Here is an 18,639-nt window from a genome sequence, read left to right as displayed (position 1 = left end):
ATCAGGAGGTCAGCAGGTGCTTCTGGGCTCACCAGATGTCTCTGGTTGCTTCAAACAGTGAGTGTGATGGACAAATTTAAAGATGGGACGCCCTCTAGAGGCAGAGATGTGAAGGTTTTTTCAGGCCAAGACTTTTTTTGTTTTGGAGGGGGAGAAATTGATTCCCTGTCCCTGGAGCACAGACCCATGAAAACCTCTTCCACTTCTCATTTTAACCTTTTTAGACGTTGATTTACTGTGAAAGATTATTAAACAAAATTACAGACAAATGTGGTCACAGTGAAGTCAGGGTATAGGAATAAATCTTTCAATCTTTTCAAACAGGGTTAGATTGGAAAATTTTCATGAGACACACAAAATAAAAGGACAAAATTGAGGCAAAAACATACTTAAAAAAAGAAATGTGCTTTTCAAAATAAAGTTATTTTAAGTTAAAATAAAGTTACACATATTGTGTGTATATATATATAATTTTCTTTCCTTTCCTATAACAGTAGATTTTACTCAATGCTAAGCCTTACTTTTTATTACTTTAAAATAGAAAAACATTGTTAATGATACAATTGAAATGACATCATGTGTTTAAACTGATTCAACCTGCTGGTGGAATGTAACTCTTTAGTCTCTGACTGGTGGAAGAATATCGTCTCTGTTGTGTGATGGAGCCTGTAAAATATGAAAAATGTGAGTTTATTTCAGATGAAGTTATTAGGAGAAAACTGGATCCATATTCACCAGATGTTTTCAGTCTTACCTTCATCGCTTGTCAGCTTTCGAGAAGAAACTTGACTGCTAAAGAATTAAGAAGGATATTTGGCATTGGTCCAATAATATACAGCATCGTGCAAATTTTACATTAAATTTATGTTAACTGCAGCCAAGCTTTCCTTTGGCAAGCAAAGTAAACTTACATGCTGTCCTTTAAGTGGCTTGCTGTAAAAATCAGACTCAGCTTCTTGGCTTCCTCTCCGATTTTCATTCACTGTAACACCTGAAGGGAATTATCCAATATGCACAGCTGAGAATTGTTCAGCAAAAGAAAATAAAAGCGTTCTATTTAGTGCAAGTGAAACTCACTAGATCAAAACCCGGCACTGGGGATTTGATTAAATAACACTTCCCTAAGGATTAATTCCCCGACTACTGCAACTGGGACTGGAGACTACAAAGGCATGCAAACACAGGTTTTCTCTGTGCACACTGAGATAAGTTTTTAAAGACTTACTTGGTGTATGATGAACGATGTTGATTTTATCTGCAGGGAGAGAAGTGTTTCCAAGCCATTTACAGTGTACAGTTTAATACAGTCATTTATAAAATGGCTATTTGTATCAGTGTAACTTATACGGCACTGCGTATTATTTTATCCCAGCAAAGTTGAGCTCTGTGGAGCCTCTCTGTGATGACAGCAAAATTTAACCCGCATATCTAGGACAGAAGAATATTTACCGTAGACACTGTCATCATCCTCTCTGTTGTTGATGATACTGGCTCTCAGCTGACTCAACTTCTCCTGCAGAGACCAAGATCGGTGCTTTAATATCAGACTGACACACACACAAAACATTCATTTATTTACAAATTATGGGATTTACATACATTATCTGGGGTATACCTTCTCAGAGGAGCACTGGAAAATTGTAGATAATGTCTAAATATGCAACAACTAAAGTGGTGTAAAGAGTGGCGGTACAGTAGTGTACAGAGTATTTCCATTTTATGCTACTTTATACTCCCACTCCACTATGTTTCACAGGGAAATATTGTGCATTACTAAAAAAAGCCATGTCTAGTTTGTGCCCCTTGTTTAGATATTGTTACCAATTCCACCGAAGAGATATTTCCTTGAGACTTTAATCTGCCGCTGCAGCATTAATCACACCACTGTCAATTTACCTTGTAATTTTGTACACTTTCTTCTTTCACATCAGTTTTTAATTATTATTTTAGTTTAATATTTCTTTTATTTTTTTACTCTCTCTAGTTTCTCCCATACTTATTTTTTCCCCCCTGGATCAATAAATGCCTAACTAATAATAACTAATAATGTAATATATAATAATATATCAATCACATGGGGCATTTTCTGTATCATAAGTACTCACTTACATTTTATACTTTGAATTTCAGTAATAATATTTTTACTTTTACTTGTGTAGAATGTAAAAAAGACCAGAATGTAATCTTTTTTTACATTATTAGTATTGGTAACTATTACTACAGTGGTCTCACATGACATGGCTATTGTACCTGTAATGTAATAATTCATATTTTAGGAAAAACATATTTTTTTAAAAGAATAGCTTCTCCTATATAAGCATATGCTATTGTTTCACAACCTTTTAAATTCACTTTTTCAAATGAACTTTTACTCGTAGTAAAAGCACTGTAGTTACTAACAACATTAACAGTGAAGCAGATGAATAGATTCAGCCAACCTTGATTTTATTATTTACACTTGTGTTTTTCAAGTTGTGTGTTTCTAAATATGACCAAATGTCTATTAAGACGGTGAACAGGGAGACTTTAGTGTATATTCATGTTCATCTTAGTCTAGTGTCAGCACCATTTCAGCTTTCTTTTTTGTTTTTTAATCATTTGCCATATCTGTCTCTTCCAACAACTCCTGTCATTCCTTCCCCACCCAGCAGGTGTCCTCGATTCTTCCCGCCTTTCTCGAACCACCTGCCTGAACGTCACCTGCCTGCACACCTGTCCCCCATTCCCTTAATTATCCACTTGGTCTATGTATGAATTGACCCACTTTCTGTTTGATGTTTGACGTCCAAAACCTTTTTAATCTGAACTGTTTAACCTTTATTTAGAATTAACATGGGCAAAAAGATACCTTTGTTAATGCCAGTGTTTGTTTGATAACTGAAATGAACACTTGAGTCATTGGCTGACAAAGAGAATGCATACATAAGTTGACCAATCAATGATTTTTTAGATTTTTAGGCTGTTAAACAAAAGCTTGAAAATGTGCCACACCACCCACACCTGCATGTTCCCTTCTTGCACTGTGAAAGAAATGTGTGGAAGACACGCTGTGGTAAGTCACTATCTGGTTTAGCTATTTCTTTCATAAAGAGCCATTTTCTTTACTCTGAGGTAGACGCTTCCTTGTACCTTCACGCTCTATTGTGAGTCGATTTGTTTTGCAGCTTGGCATGCCACGAGCAACAGATGGTCATAGTTTTATTAGGGTTTGATCCTGCATGCTTCTTCATTCCAAGTCCAGTGTGAGTGTGATCACAGTGTGTGATAGTCCTACCTGCTGGATGGTATCCATGCCCTTCTGAACCCTCTGCCAGTCACTGAAACGCTCCAGGGCCTCGTCCACAGTGAGTGAACCTGCCTTCACCCTCTGTTGGAGCTCAATGAGCTGCTGAAGCCCGTGTATCTGGTTTGGCACAAAGGTATCGTAGGTGGAAGAGATTCCGTCCTCCCGGCCGCGCGCTGCAATGAACGACAACTCGATGAAAACATATGCTGCTTTGTAAAATCAGAAGATCTGACAGAGAGGTGGAAAACCGTGAGGACAAGTTAACAAGCTCTATTTCATGTATCATAAATAAAATGTGTTTTTGAACGACAGGAATAAGAAAAGACAGGGTATAAACCCACTCCAGATGGCATTCATACAGGGGACTGGTGGGTAATGTGATTTTGCCCAGCACATCTGTAATGTCAGTGAGTCATGAGGTGATGGCGGTTAAGTAATTTTCTGGGTGACTGTGATGATCTTTGGATCTGTCACTCAGTGTCGCCAACAGTACAGCAAGGCAGAGAAATGGCTTCGTATCGCTCTGAATATAGCACCTCTTTCTCTCCTTCACACTTTAATTTAATCTTCTTGGCACCCAAATGTGTTTAAATGTGCTACCTGCTCTTTTTTATTGATTTTTTTACTCTTACTCACTCTTGGTGTGCTGCAATGACTTATTTCCCTTATGGTGATCACAAATTTTTTTTAATTAATTGAACAAAACACATATTATCTAACAACCTTGACATTAATTGACGTTACCAAACATGTCATTTCAATCAGTTGCAAGAGAGAAGTCAGCGAAAGAACATTTCTGCCGTTATGAAAAATAAAAATGACAATATGCAGTGATTACACAAATTCCGTCAGAATGGGGGAAATGAGGAAATATTTTTGGAGACAGTGCAAGCAAAAATAGATGGCATCTCCGTCATTCAGTGTGCTTGAATGATAAACCTCTAACTAAAGCCAACATTGATGATTAAACTCTCAAGTCTGACAAAATAAACACATGATGGTAACCCATGTTATCAACTAGTTTGATTCTGACTGGGACCTTGCCTGCATGTCATATCCAGCTCTTTTTCCTGTCTGCTTCTCTACTGTCTGAAACCTGAAAATATATCTTATGATTGTAAAAGGCCAACCTCAAGTCCACTCTGAGATTTTTAAAGGTCGGGGTCTGATTGGACTTTCGTAGCCAAGACAGATCTTCTTAAATTTTTATAATCATGAGTTCTACAACGCTTCAAATGTGACATTGATTGATGGTGCTTTTCTAGTGACACTTTCATCACTGACACTCACCTTGTTTCGTGGGAAGCGAATACAGATCACCGTCCGCCTGAGGTGTCTTCTTCTTCTGGAACACTGTAAACACAGAGCAGCTTACAATAATAACACCATATGCTATAGTCAAACATAACATTCAGTAAATATGTAGTATCATATGTTATTTTTTTCAAATTGTCTTAGAGTGGCATTGCCCTCACAGCTGATTTTCATTTGTGCACCTGCATTTGAACACTTCTACCACAAGATGGCACCACACCCTAAACTTACACACCTACATGAATCCCCAACAGGAGAGAAAAAAAAACATCCTATTAATGTTTCAAAATACTTCTATGGTTAAATCTAAATATCTGTGAAATAACATGATGACACATGATCTGATTTATTATTCCGGATCCAAAATGTGTGTGTTTCTCGCAGAGAAAACTGACACACAGATTCAGTTCTGGATTGAATTATAGAGTCCCTGAATGATGCTTTTTGGGTTTGGTAGTGAGCACTCAGAATGAAAGGCCACACTGTTTGAGCTTGAGTGAAGAGCTGCGGCTGTGTGACCAACACCGGATTAGAATTCAACATCCACACCCTGCAAGATAATCCCACCTCTGACTACATCCTCCATGACAGCGTCTCTCTTTTCCATTTCTTGTTCAAACACAGCCTCTCTCATCTGCCCTCCTCATAATACAAGCTCGGCTTAATGGCTTTATTCGGAATGAAATATGTGAGTGAGAGACTCTAGTCACGTGACTCTACCTTGATTTGAAGTATGTACATTGCTCTCCATGTTGCTTACACGCCCAGTAATTCCACTCTGAATTTCATTCACATTTCAGAGCATTTTCGGTCTCATTTGGCTCGAGACGTTCGCCACTAACAAAAAGAAAACTCCTCATTATTTCCACTTGGTGCGCTGGTCTCCAATAACTGGCTCCTCGCCTAATCCTCCACCAAGCCTCATCTCTCCTCTCACATCTTTCACTGCGGCAGTGAGAGTGAGCAGCAAAATGTGATCCTTGTGTGGTTTGAAGCTCCACTGTCTCAATAGATGGAAACCTCAAAATCCCTCTCCTTTTCTCTTGTGCGCTCTGGGGACAAGGACGATGGAAAACATGTGTAATGACTTATTCTGGCTGACTTGGCCTTGGTCTGGCCAAGATTGGTTGCAGATGGCAGCACGGTAGTTCCCTTTCTGTTACTGAGGGGATGGTTGGGATGCAGGGAGTTCAGTGGTGCACTCAATTTCTTTTTCTTTTTTTTCTGCTTTGTAAGTCCCTTTGGGTAGCAGAGAGTTGGCACACTGGATACAAGCAAGCTCAATAATAAAAAATAAAAAAAAGCTGCATAATGGGGAGAGGTTGCCTGTTGCACCGTTCTAATCATGTCTGTGTGCACAAGTGAGGGCCCAGAGTAACATCATCTGTGGGAATAACAATTAATTGTGTGCATGTTTGCACTTGCAAGATGAAACAGAGAAGTCGCAGCTGTTTTAATGATTTATAAGCCTTAATAATACCAGTCACTTTTGGATGTTTCATCTTCATGAAATATTCACGCCTGTGAAATTGAACAGTTAGGAGGCCGTGGGCTCTCGATGCAGGCGAATGGCTCTTTCTCTCCTCCTCGCTTTTGTTTGTTTTTGTAGCGGGGAGCGACCATGTTCTTGTGGTTTTTATGGGATCAAAACAAACTGCATCAAACCCTCTCTTACTCTACTCTAGTCAGCAACACTCCACTGACAATGGCAATGCACATTCCAGGCACTTCCTCCCTCCCACATGAGCTCCCAAACTCCCCTTCACATACTGTGCATAACTCGGTTGTTTTTTACTCCAAAAGGAAGGGTGGTGGTGGGAGCAAATGATGCAACAAAAGTGTAACTTGTAACTTGTAAGGTAACTAAGTTACCTTTAGTGATGTAAGGCGTTCTGTCCTCCTTCACCGGGGTGCCCTCGGGTCGAGGTGTGGGTGCTGGTGGGCGATTGGCAATAGGAGCTGGTTTTGTTGACTTCAGGATGGTGTCATATTCGTCATTCTCCCCAAGTGGTGCATAGATATCCTCCTCCTCTCCACCATCTCCATCTCCTCCTCCTCCTCCTCCTCCTTGCTCTTTCTGTGCATGCGTGGTGGAGGGAGTCCCTAATGCACAAAGTGTTGACTGTTATGATGGAAGTTTCTGCATGCTGGGTTTTTTTTTTTTGTTACTGTCATTTCACAGCTAATCGGAAGCAACTCTACATGGTGTGCCGATCAGCGAGGGGAAAATATTCAGTGGTCGGAAATGAACAGCAAACCCAGCATAATGATGGTGCTTGGAAAAAAAAACAAAACAATTCCATTACCGGCTTTGCTTTGTCCTCCTTCCACTTCCCATCAGTCCTTCACTCACCTGCAGTGCACATCATTTCGTACACGCTGGCATCACCATTGTCCTCGCCCGAGTTGAACATATTCTGCAACAACAGAGCATGAAGAGATGCACTTTATGCCTCCTGCAAATGGCAAAAGGAAACAGCTCAATAGAGGCGATTTAGAAGTCAAGGAAATAACTGTCTAATCTGTTATGTTGGAGCCAGGCGTTTGCTGTGTAAGAGTGGGATTTCTTTTCTTTTTTTTTTCGTCATGCATGACAAATCTTAATACAATGTGAATCTCTCCTTGGCTGGCTCACTGCATCCTTCCTTTGGGCTCATTTTCTCACCTGTATCCTCCTTCCAAGACACAACAATGAAACATAAAAAACAAGATGACTATCTAAGCTTTGTCACTCTTTATAGACTGATATCTGCCATGCTTTAATATTCAGTGTTTCCATGCCAGATGTGACAAACATCCAGTTAGTTCCTGTTAGGACTTCACTTGTGGAGAGAGAGGTGGGGAAAAAAAGCAGTTTAAGAGCTATAACAGGAATTAGAGAGGTCTGCTGTAACCCTACATGCTGGCTAACAGAAAGCAGTTTTCCCTCTGACAGCAACGCTGCCGCTGGAGTCTGCCTATTTGCTAATAGCATGCTGAGGGACAGACAGGGGTATGATCAGGGTAATTATGAAATCAGACAATCTTCCCCTTTCAGTCCAAACATATCATTTAGTGAGCAATTCAAGACCCTTGGGTTGATATTTAGACTGCATCTGCTTATCAGATTGAGATACGCCTATTAATTTACCGCCACATATCAACTTCTGATGGAGATGTATGGAGCTGAAGAGCAAGCGTCATTCATTTTGGAATAACTTCCAGCAAAAATAGCTTTATTTCTGGATAGAAAAAAAAATGCAATAAAAAGGGGATAAGAGCATAAAAAGCGATTTGATAATGTATGTATATTTTAAATCAAACAGCATTTTTCTTTCTGCTATGTATAAAAACAGCTGCTGAGCTGCATTGTAGAACATCCAAACAGATTATGGCAACAAAACACTCCGTCGTAATATATTTGCTAATGCTTTGAGGCTTACGTTTGATTCCTTTGTCTGTTCAAAAGGATCTGTTCTGTATTCAATAACAAAAAATCACAGTCAATAATATGAATCTTTGCAGAACATATGAGATGCAGCTCACTTTGATCAAGATATCCTCCATATAACTCGCCACGCTCTGTGTGCAGTTTCCAAGCAACACAGCCACTCATGACTCAATTACAATATTATACTGTTCCTAGTACTGCAAATTGCTTATTGGCTGCCATGAATGCATTACTTAACAGTGGAGGTTCATAACAGGCCCAACAGGTAGAAAGGACGGGTTAATTACCACTGCAGCTTGAACATTGATGTATAATAGTTGAATGCTGTGCTTAAGCACAGTGTGGTATTTTCAGAGGTAATTTCTGGGCAGGGGAGGGGGATATTTATTGACTAACCACGATTGCTAAATCATTTTACAGATGTCTGAAAATGCAGGAGCTCCGGGCATTCAAGACAAATTCAGTTTCACCGCCGCAATCCGAGCAGCAGTGCTTCAGATAAAACAGCAGGCATGATTTCGTTAGAGTAAATCTAGTATAGGATAAGAAGTGTGAATCTGTTTTCAGAAGCTGAAATGGTCAATTCTCAGCCTGGCTAGTCTCGGCTCTTAGTGCCAGCGTACTGGCTGTCTTCTGACATAGTGGTTTCAGGATAAGAGTGTCTGATGCATGGCAGACTGCAGAGTGAACCCATCACTTAGGTGCCATGCTGACAAAATCTGTCCAACTTATTTTTTTGGCACGGGAAAATAAAAAGTTGTCAGCTCAGCAGCCAAAGAAATACTTCACACTTCTGTAAAACTATATATACTCAAAAGTGTTATCTTCATAGTTTTCTTTCAACGTGAAGCCAAACATGTATTATGGTTAGCAATAAAACTAAGAATTAGCAGCAGCTGCTGTACTTAAAAACAGTGGTGCTCTCAACTAGTAACTGATATCTGAATAGTACTGAAGACAAAGCACAGCTGAACTACCACCTTGTGATGGTAGTAGAGGAAAGATCTGTAGGATTCATCATCAAGGAACCATGAATGTCTGTATAAACATTAAGACAACATATAAATTAGATCTTGTTGACTTATTTTACTGAATAAGTACAAGCTTTGGTGGCATTGGATGAGAAATCTAAAGCTACTATATGGTTCATGTACTGGGGACCATGAATATCTGTAAGAAACTTTAATGGCATCGATCCAATAGTGGTTAACATATATCAGTATTGACAAAAGTGCTGTACCAGCCGCAGAATGATCAACATATAACCTGAGGGAGGAAAACAGTTTTTTGTTTTTTTTCCAGCATGGCTGTATCATTCAAATAATAAACAAAACTCTGAGTTTGGGGATAGCGATTTTGCGGTTATTCACAAAACAAACACAACATGCAAAATAAGGTCAGGGGAATCAACAAATTCCTGGATCGAGTGTGAGGTATCGCCTAATTTGGTTCTCCTGCATTTGGATAGGAGTGTACTGTACACAAACACAGCACATAAATGGCTCTTTGTAGTCTTTGGAGGACCATACGGTGTCAAGTTAATTTGTATTTATCGAGCTCTGCTCTACATCAGAGAGCACACAGTGAAATCTTTGGTAGGAGCACAGAGTCCGTCTAAATGCCAAGTGACACTCTGCCAAATCTGTGACCCAGTATTAAAATATTAAATGAGGACAATGTGTGTTTGTGTTAGTAATTACAGCCACAATATTGCAGTCTGAGGACATAAACATTGTGGATAACTGCAGAGCGTTTTCTATATTTGTATTCTAGTTATGCTCTCCCTGAATAATTCAGCTTTCCCCTCTGGAGCAGTTCACAGCTAATTAACAAAGAACTGTGCTGCCAGGGCAGACTAGTGGATCTGACGCAGGCCCTGTGAGTGATTCAGCCTGTGTATGAAGCAGGGGACCGATCCATCTAGGATTTATTGACAGAGTGCTGCTACCCTGACGCCCAAATCACTGATGCATCATGGGTTGATTAATTGGAGGTGGGGAAAACACTGCAGATGAGTTAATGAAACTGCCTTGCACAAAAAAAAAAAAAGGAAGCAAGAATAAAACCACACCCCACAATGCTGACTCCTACTTTCTCCAACACACCGCACAAACACAGTATGTATATAGTTTAAGCTGTCAAGATGAATTTTAATTACCCTCCGAGAAAACCGCAAAAAAATATCAATGTCACGCCTGTGTGTTATGTTACATCTATAGGTTCACTGAAATCCCCGCGGGGGGAGAAATCTGTTTGACTCTACTGCTCCCCTGTCGGCTCAGCTGACTCAGTGCAGCCTCAAACCGAAACACTTTGACCCGACAGAGCAATCTGATCAAAGCTCGCTCCATCTTCAATCACTCTCAATTAGCAGTGCTGCTAGGGGGCATAGATACATTTGCAACAGCTGCTGGAGCGGCTAAATTTCCTCAAAGGGAGAATTCTCTATAGGTTAAAAAAAAAAAGCTACAAGTTGTCAGTATTATAAGAGAAGACAGGAGATAAAAGCAGGGATTTCCACATGAATTAATGAGCATTATGCTCCATATGCTGTTACAAATTGGTGTAACATGTAAGGAATTCAGCAGCTGATAACTTTTAAATGATCAGTTCACCATAATCACAAAACAAACAACATGTTTTTATCTTATCTCTAGCTATGGTATCTAACTATGCAAGATAATTATAGTTTTGCCCATGTTTTGACATATTTATCTCTGCGATTTCTGCCTCCACCCAACGCAACACTGAAAAAGTTACATTTAAAACTCACACTCCAACAAAAGGATGATGAATCTATGACAAACAGCAGAACAGTTAGCCTGTCCGAATGATCAAATCTACCCAGCAGCACCGCTAAAGCTCGTTATATATCGAGTTTATTCAAGCTTTACAAAAAAACGTGTCAAGTGTAAAAACTAAAAATTTGCTGTTTTATGTCAATTTACGTATTAGACTATTTCTTAGCTGACTTCCCAGTTGCCTGGACACAAAACTCCAGGGAGTTACTTTTGCTTTGTGCTTTGTGTAACCACCCATAGCACTGCAACATGATGAGTTTATACTTCACATTTGTACAAATTAAACAGACAGCGACCACTGGAGAGTCCCAGAATATTTTGATACCACTATTAGAGAAGTGAGAAAATGTGTTTTTTGTCATTTGCATAAGCAAACTATTTCAGCAACAGCAGTTTGCTTGGGATGCAAGCGTCTACAGTAGGTAGCAGGAGCAATGATAGCCAAGTCCATAAGGGCAGAGTGGACTATTAACTGAACACTCACGGGATGGGAGATGTCACACCCACCCCAAAACCTAAATATCACTTGAAACACTGGTGAGGTGACAGCAGTGACACTTGTAAGAGTCATCTTGACTTAACTGACTTTTCTTTTTTTTTGTCAAGTCCAAGTCAAATATATACAGGTAGAATCTGAGTAAACAAGGCACTGTGAATATATATATCCAAAAATAGATCATGCTCAAGTGAAAATCTTCATTTGTTTCTTGCGAGTGTTCGCAGGCCGGTACAGCTAATGGCTGTGTTTCCAGCCTGCCATCATGGCTATACCACTGGGTGCATCATGTCTTTTTCATAATGATAATGTCCTCGCTGCCTAATGAAATTAGCATCGGAAAAAAAAAAAACATTGTGACGCCAGTGTCCTCCAGGTTTATCAAACAAATGGATGCGCATGCATGCAAGAGATCTATTAAATTTGGATTGCAGCAAACGTGCTGCTCGTGTGTTATTGTGTACCTGCACAATGAAATGGGAGGTTGAGCAGGAAGAGGGTCTTCATATTAGCATGGGAAAGTGACAGCCATTACGCAAGAAAATCTCTACATTAGTGGCTGCATTAATTGTCTGAATGTATGCAGAAGATCTGCACTCTGGAGCCATTGTGCATGCATGAACAAACACAGCCTCTCTGGTCTCTGTGGGGGTGTTTCCATTAGAAACCTCGCAGACCAAAACATATTCAGGGATAACAAGAGGGGGGTTCAATCCATCCACTGCCATGAGCTAAATGGTTGTGAGGTCTCTCCCGACATACAGGTCGCTCTCCCTGCTCTCCACCTTCCTATCCTCTCCATTTTGTTCATTATTGATAAAGCACCACTCACTCATAGTACGAACACTATACTGGTGTTAGAGAATTCCTGAGTGCTGCACTGTAACCCGCTGGCTGTGAGATCTTACAGACCAAGGTGCATTGTGGTGTTTTCTTCAGCTGTCAGCAGGTAACTGAAAATTATGGAAATCCATTTAGGCGCCCTTACATCCAGAGTCGAAGCTCTGGATAGACAAAAAATGTCATTGGGTGAGTTTTAATTAGCTCACAAATCACTGGACATGAGAAGCTGTCATCACATATTGGCATTTTGAGAAATGTCTTCATTGTATGGAGGGTCAATAAGACTAAAACAATATTTTCTAGCAAGGATGGATTCCAGCTGGAGCGAGGTGAAAAATGATCAACAACCCCTCAAAAAAAAAGAAAAGAAAGAAAGTGAACAGTGCAGACACGGTGAGAGCTGTAAATAGTTAATAAGGATGTTACCAGTGTTTCCTTCAATAGGACATGAAGCTCTGTGTGTCCGTGACTCTTGGCAATCTCAGTGGGAGTCTGTCCGTGGCGATTGGCTGTGTGCAGCGCTCGCTCAGCACCTGGACACTGCAGGAGCAGGCTCGAGACACTCTTGAATCCATACTGGGCAGCGAAGTGGAGCAGTGATGGTACATCTGCATGGCGGATCTCTGATGTGGATAATTGCCAGTTTTGATTAGGTGCAGGAAAAAGGATTTGTCAAAATTGACTGCACTAACAAAGTGCACTTAGCCCCTGGAAATGAACGGCTATGTATTCGTGCACACCATTTTCTTTGACAGCAAAGATTTCACCGCTTATATTAGTTCCTGCACAGGTGATGACTTGAAGTTGACCTGATGCTAAGCAATCTAACACAATCAGGAGAGTCGAAGAAAGGCAGCTCGGAGGCACTTATTGACTAGTTTGTCATGGAAACATTTCCCTGTGCCCTTTTTAGCAGAGTTAAGGATCAATCTCTGTAGCTGATGAAGCCATCAATCTGCCACATAATGAGCCAAGAAATAATGGAGGGTTTTCTTTTTATGGTTGGTAATGTGCATCACGCAACAGGAACGCATTCCAACTGTGAGAAGTATGCTTAATCCACATTGTTGCATAAACACACACTTAGCGTTAAAGGGGGGAATTAAATGGATAGGCTGTTGTGGTAAAGCATTTGCAAGTGCTGCTAATGTCTTGGGTTTAAAGCAAGCCATCATTGCAATTAATCACAACCTGTTGTAACTATGACATGTTGGTATGTGGGTAGATCTGTATCTGCAGATCTGCGATAAAATCTACTGTCAACAAATAGTTTGTTCAAATCGAAAGTGATTACTCAGCAGAGGTCTGAGTAAGCATTTGTAAAGTGCCGTACCTCTTTCGGTTGCACTTTCACACTGCAGTCCCTGAAATCCTCCAGTGGGCATGCCCTCCAACAGCATGGAGGACAACTTCTGATCCAGCTTCTCCACAGAAGACTCGCGAAGAGCCTGAAATCCAGACGGACAGTCAGTTCACAAGCAGGCCACATTGGCTGCAAAAAAACTGTTTTACCCACTAAAATTTAAATTTGATGCACAGACAAAACACTGGATGTGTTTGGATCATAGGGTGAAATACAGCCTTTAGAGGCACAGCAAAGATGCCAGGTTGAATAAGAGTTCAGTCATGCCAGTCCAGACTTTTAGTTTGAAATTCTCTTGGCATGAAATCCTTCTTTTGGCATTGCTCAACTTTGCCTCTTCAGCAATAGAGACCTAATCAAATCAAGTGTTCACGGCCTGGAGAAGGCTGAAACCCGGCATTTCTTCATTTCCAGAGTGGAGTCAGTGAACAGCGCCACACATAAACATCAGCAGAAATAAGCTGATTCAATTTGTCTTCTGTTTTTCTGCCTCTCTCTAATGACTGGAAGTAGATTGATTATAAGCAGTGTTTTTTGGGGCGGCGATTCACTCATTTCTATAACTAAGTTACATAATGATGAGTCACTAAGAAACATACCACATTCAAAGTGCCTCAGAAGAGGTCCTTTATATTAAAGAGTTATTTAATATATTTGAAAGACATTAAGAGTTTTAAGGTTCCTTTTTAAAGCATATGCTGCATCAAATAAATGAAGTTTGGAAATATTAATGTTCAGTTTTATTACAATGTCCCTTTTAAAATGTTTGGAAGCATTGCCAATTAGTCTGCAACTCCAGACTATAAGTTTATGCACAAAAATAAATTAAACCCTGCTACTTCCTATTACAAAGGGATCCTCCATTTGGCATTGCACTTGCATAAAGTTCCTGGACTGACAATAAACAGATTAAAGGAAGAATAGTTCAAATCAAAAGTAGCAGAGGCCGATATGTCCTGTCTTTTACTCCCTGGTATGGATCAAGCTCAAAATTGCTCAATCCTACACTTTACTTAATGCAACTTAATAGCATTTATTTGTTAGACCCTGCAAGTCTGATAAATACTCAGGCTGGCATGGCCCCAGTTCTTTTTTTTAGAAATAGGAGGCTCTGGCTGGAGGTAGAGAGGGTCCTTTCACTGATCACAAGGTTGGCACTTCGATCCCCGGCTCTGTATAAATGCAGCCATATTATCATTTTTTCAGACTTGACAAAGCTGCTCTAAAGCTAAAGAAGTCTTGTATCTACTCAGATCAGCTATAAGAACTAAATTATAGATATTACTTGAAGTGAAACAGCCCTTTAATGGTTTTACCTGACACATGAAATCCACAGGGTCTGCTACCCTTGCCAGAAGACAGCTTATTTCCTCCATGTTGCTGTAGTACTGCAACTGTGCCTTGCTCAGTGGCACTCCATCGCTATACACAGCCACTCTTACATTTCCTGCTGGAAAATCTGCAACAGAAAACACATATAAAATGCACACTTGTGGGGCTAAAAAATATTGTTTTTTACATTTCATATTTTTGTATTTGCTTAACCATACATGATTATTTCTTATTATTTTGTTCACCTGGTGCATTGACGCACAGGATCCGCTCATTCCAGCGGACAGGCTTCACTCTCAGCTTTTGATTCTCACCAGTGAATTCAACCTCAGTGTTGCTGCCAGCTGCCTCGTTTTTCAAAAGAATGAACACCTCCATAGAGCTCTGCCAAACAGACAGTACAGTGAACTGCAGTGTTTGGGATGCTTTATGAAAAGAAAAGAACGGCTTGCTCCTGACTAGATTAGACTAGATTGTTTTACCCCGCATGGAACTCTAGAAGGAACGACCACAATGCTGGATCTGACGCTGTGGGCTCCAGGTTGCGGTGTCTGTCCCGTGTTTTCCTGTGATCCTGATCGTTTATGTGTCATAGGGTGGACAGTTCCCGATGCACCTACAAGAGATGGGACCACATACTAAATTATGCACCACTAAAACACAAAATGGGCTTCAGATACAGCCGACGCTAATGGCGTGGCTCTAGGGATGGCAATGTCGGTCGCTTGCTCTGTCATTTCCAGACTGAAATAGCTCACCAGCTAAGTGATTCTGTCCAGACATTCATGATCCCCAGAGGATGAACCCTACTGACTTTAGTGATCCTCTGACTTTTCCTTTAAGCACCACCATGAGGTTCCCAACAGCTATAAAACTGCTAGAAAATTTAGTACACACATTAGGTTAAAATTTTAATGGTTTAACAAACTGAAGTAGGATGATGAAAAAGGCAAATGCTGCACCTGCCTTGCAAAAAACATTGTGAAATATACTGGCTAGTATGTTAACATTGTCATTGTGAGCATTGTAGGCACGGCTGTTGCTCGACACACCATTCGACCTGTGTAGCCACGCAGAGCCGCTGCCGTGGCTCTGAAGAATCTTTGTCTTTGTCAATAATGAGATTAAATTACATTCTTTTAAAAACTCTCTGGTACGCTGACATTTCAAGTGATTCAAATAGAAAATAGACATATAAAAGCTCTTGTAATTTTTCTATTCACATTAGTGGCGGCTCACTGTTACCAAAGAAACCTCATCATGAAGTGCACTTTCTTTCTCTGTGTACGCTTGTCAAACACCTACATGTCTGTTGCCTGTGTGCTAACAAACAAACAGCATCGTTTTCGATGAATAGGGAAGGTACTTCTGGGTTAAAATATAACTGTTTGTAGGATCCTGGTCTGAAGCACTTCACTGTATCAGTGCAATGAAGTGAAGAAGAGAGCACTTGAATTTGCATGGCTTGCGATGAGTAGTCAGTGGTAACCAAAGAGGAAAAGACTGGCTATTTGAATCAGATGTTCCTCCTGCACATAGACACGCACACACCTGTCTAAATACAAGCCCCCTCCCTCTGCTTTATGATTTTATACAAATAGTGCAATTAGGAAAAACAGGGAACCAGACAGAGGATAATTGGCAGGGCAGATGAGGACATGCAAGAGATACACACAGTTTCGCCAAAGATGTCTCTGCAGCTGGTGCTAAAAAATATTGGATGTCAATCTTCAGTGCACACAATTCTCGGGAAGAAAAGTCGGTAAACAGGTTTCCAAGCTGCTGCTCAGCCATTCTCGCAAATAATGAGCATTCTTTTTACCCTCACATTTACGGCAAGGGAACAGCAAGGCCATGTGAATTTTTTCCTGAAGGATGGGCATGTTGAAGAGGGTGATTGTGCTCTGGGTTTACAAGACACACTATTAGTCTGTTTTCGTGATACTCATTAGGATATCTGTGCTAAATCGGCTGAAAGTGATATTTTGAATTGTCTTTTGATCAAAAAACAAAACAGATATCGGTCAATCATCAGTTTGACAGTATTCATGATTCATTTTTTCATAATTATTATCATATTCGAGTTTCAGTGGGTATTTTTAACGAATGTCACCTCTCAGATTTAGAAGATACGAGCATAAAATATCAGATATTAGATCTGTGGGCCAACTGAGGTGGGATTTCATACCTCACTGATTCCTGTAATAAGGTCAAGGACCCTCAAGAGTCATAGAAGGCATCCTGGGAAGTCCACAGTAAATTCTACAAATAATTAATTTCAAGATTAATTAATTCTGCTGAAGTTGGTAGAGGTAGAATAGTAAAATGTGTAAGAGCATCTGTTTTGCTTTCTCTAGTACAGCCAGTATGTAATCATATAAAGCCCAAATTCTTTCATATGAAACTCAATACAAATTGTTATCAATGGGTGGTCAGTGATATTTTGGGGTCTGCAAAACAGTCAAATTTGAGCCAATTCCATACCTTTTTTCACAATATCAGTCACAGCGGACAGGTACTCATGAGCATCTTGTTCACTGGAGATCTGCAGGCACTTGTCACCTTTCAGGGGTACCAGCTCCAGGAATGGGGCCAAGCTTTCCACTCCACACAGCAGCACCACTACATTAGTTGCAGGATACAATACACGGGCCAAGAAGAAGCGTCGCATCTGGCACAGACCTTCCAGCATGCCCTTGGAGAGGATAAGGAGCTTGCAGGTATACTGGGCCAGCCTGAGGAAGTCATCTCGCCGGCTGGACACTGTCGCAATGTCATAGCAACAGATCCCAGCCTCTGAGACTGGGCCAGCGAAGACTGATTTCAGGTAGGTGGCCCATTGCTCAGCCTCTGTCTCATAGATGATTAACAGATCCTCTGCAAAAATTCACAATATATTTCTCTAAGTTCAGTATTTAGTATTCTATAATATATCACATTCCTCCAACCTTAATCGTGCATTTAGGCTACATAAGATATATTTATAACAACATAAACTTGTCTGCAACTGACCCACATAGCGGAAAAACACTTTTGGTGTCACTCTCAGTGTAGCATATTAACATAATGTTTGTGGAGGATGCTGCCTTGACACTGACATATAGAAAAACAACCAAAATCAATACAGCTAATATGAACTCAAATGTTGCCCTGAGCATTTCAAACAATCATAAATCAGCCAGCCTCATATATTAAAGCAATTAGTCATATTTATAACCCTAGTAAATGTATGTAGTAACAAATTAATGAATAAATAACACAAACGGACAGCTTACCTGTCTGGCTCATGGCTGCCGTGCTGCTTATCCACAGGTCTGACTTCACAGTGGAAACATGAAAAACAGTGCTGCTATTGTCAAGGGGAGTTCAGATAAGAGGGAGTTTCCTGCTACAAGGTGGACAAAGAAATGAGGCAGTGATCATAAAGCCTGTTCACTGCTCTGGTGACAAGGAAGAAGCTTGGATGTGAGGTTTTGTTTTAGTTTAATTGCATTAAAAAAAAAAAATCAAGTCAATGGAAGCTTAAATGCAAAATTAATGTGGTGGAAAAATTCCCCAAAACTGATTACATGATTTGGATATCAAAAGTCTGGCATCCAAAATTGAGTTTTGCTGTCAACATGTTGCTGCTGCTCCCAAAGCCGGTATGCAAAATTAGTAGTTATAAAATGTAATAAAAAGTTTATTCACTGGAGAACTGAAGTGAGATGAAAAGGGTGACTGTGTGTATAATGATGACATTTTCAGTTTGCAAACGTTGGGTGGAGAATTATT

At 40.2% G+C, this 18,639-nt stretch overlaps 1 protein-coding gene across 1 annotated transcript; it reads right to left on the bottom strand.

Moving 5' to 3' along the window:
* Positions 1-370: 370 nt before the first annotated feature.
* On the bottom strand, positions 371-18,292 carry LOC104937756 (B cell scaffold protein with ankyrin repeats 1). Its single transcript, XM_027275521.1, has 16 exons — positions 18,141-18,292; positions 17,350-17,742; positions 15,348-15,481; positions 15,111-15,249; positions 14,850-14,992; positions 13,504-13,618; positions 12,597-12,793; positions 6,954-7,017; positions 6,473-6,703; positions 4,577-4,639; positions 3,275-3,459; positions 1,450-1,513; positions 1,226-1,255; positions 912-991; positions 755-792; positions 371-666 (listed from the first exon to the last, which is right to left on the bottom strand). The coding sequence occupies exons 1-15, from the start codon at positions 18,151-18,153 to the stop codon at positions 757-759; spliced, it is 1,887 nt and encodes a 628-aa protein (XP_027131322.1). The 5' UTR covers positions 18,154-18,292; the 3' UTR covers positions 371-666; positions 755-756.
* Positions 18,293-18,639: the final 347 nt, after the last annotated feature.

The sequence above is a fragment of the Larimichthys crocea genome, chromosome III (genome assembly GCF_000972845.2).
Source record: "Larimichthys crocea isolate SSNF chromosome III, L_crocea_2.0, whole genome shotgun sequence".
NCBI classification, from domain to species: Eukaryota; Metazoa; Chordata; class Actinopteri; family Sciaenidae; genus Larimichthys; species Larimichthys crocea.
The sequence above is the reverse complement of the archived record's forward strand: the minus strand, read 5'-3'. Positions and strand labels throughout refer to the sequence as shown.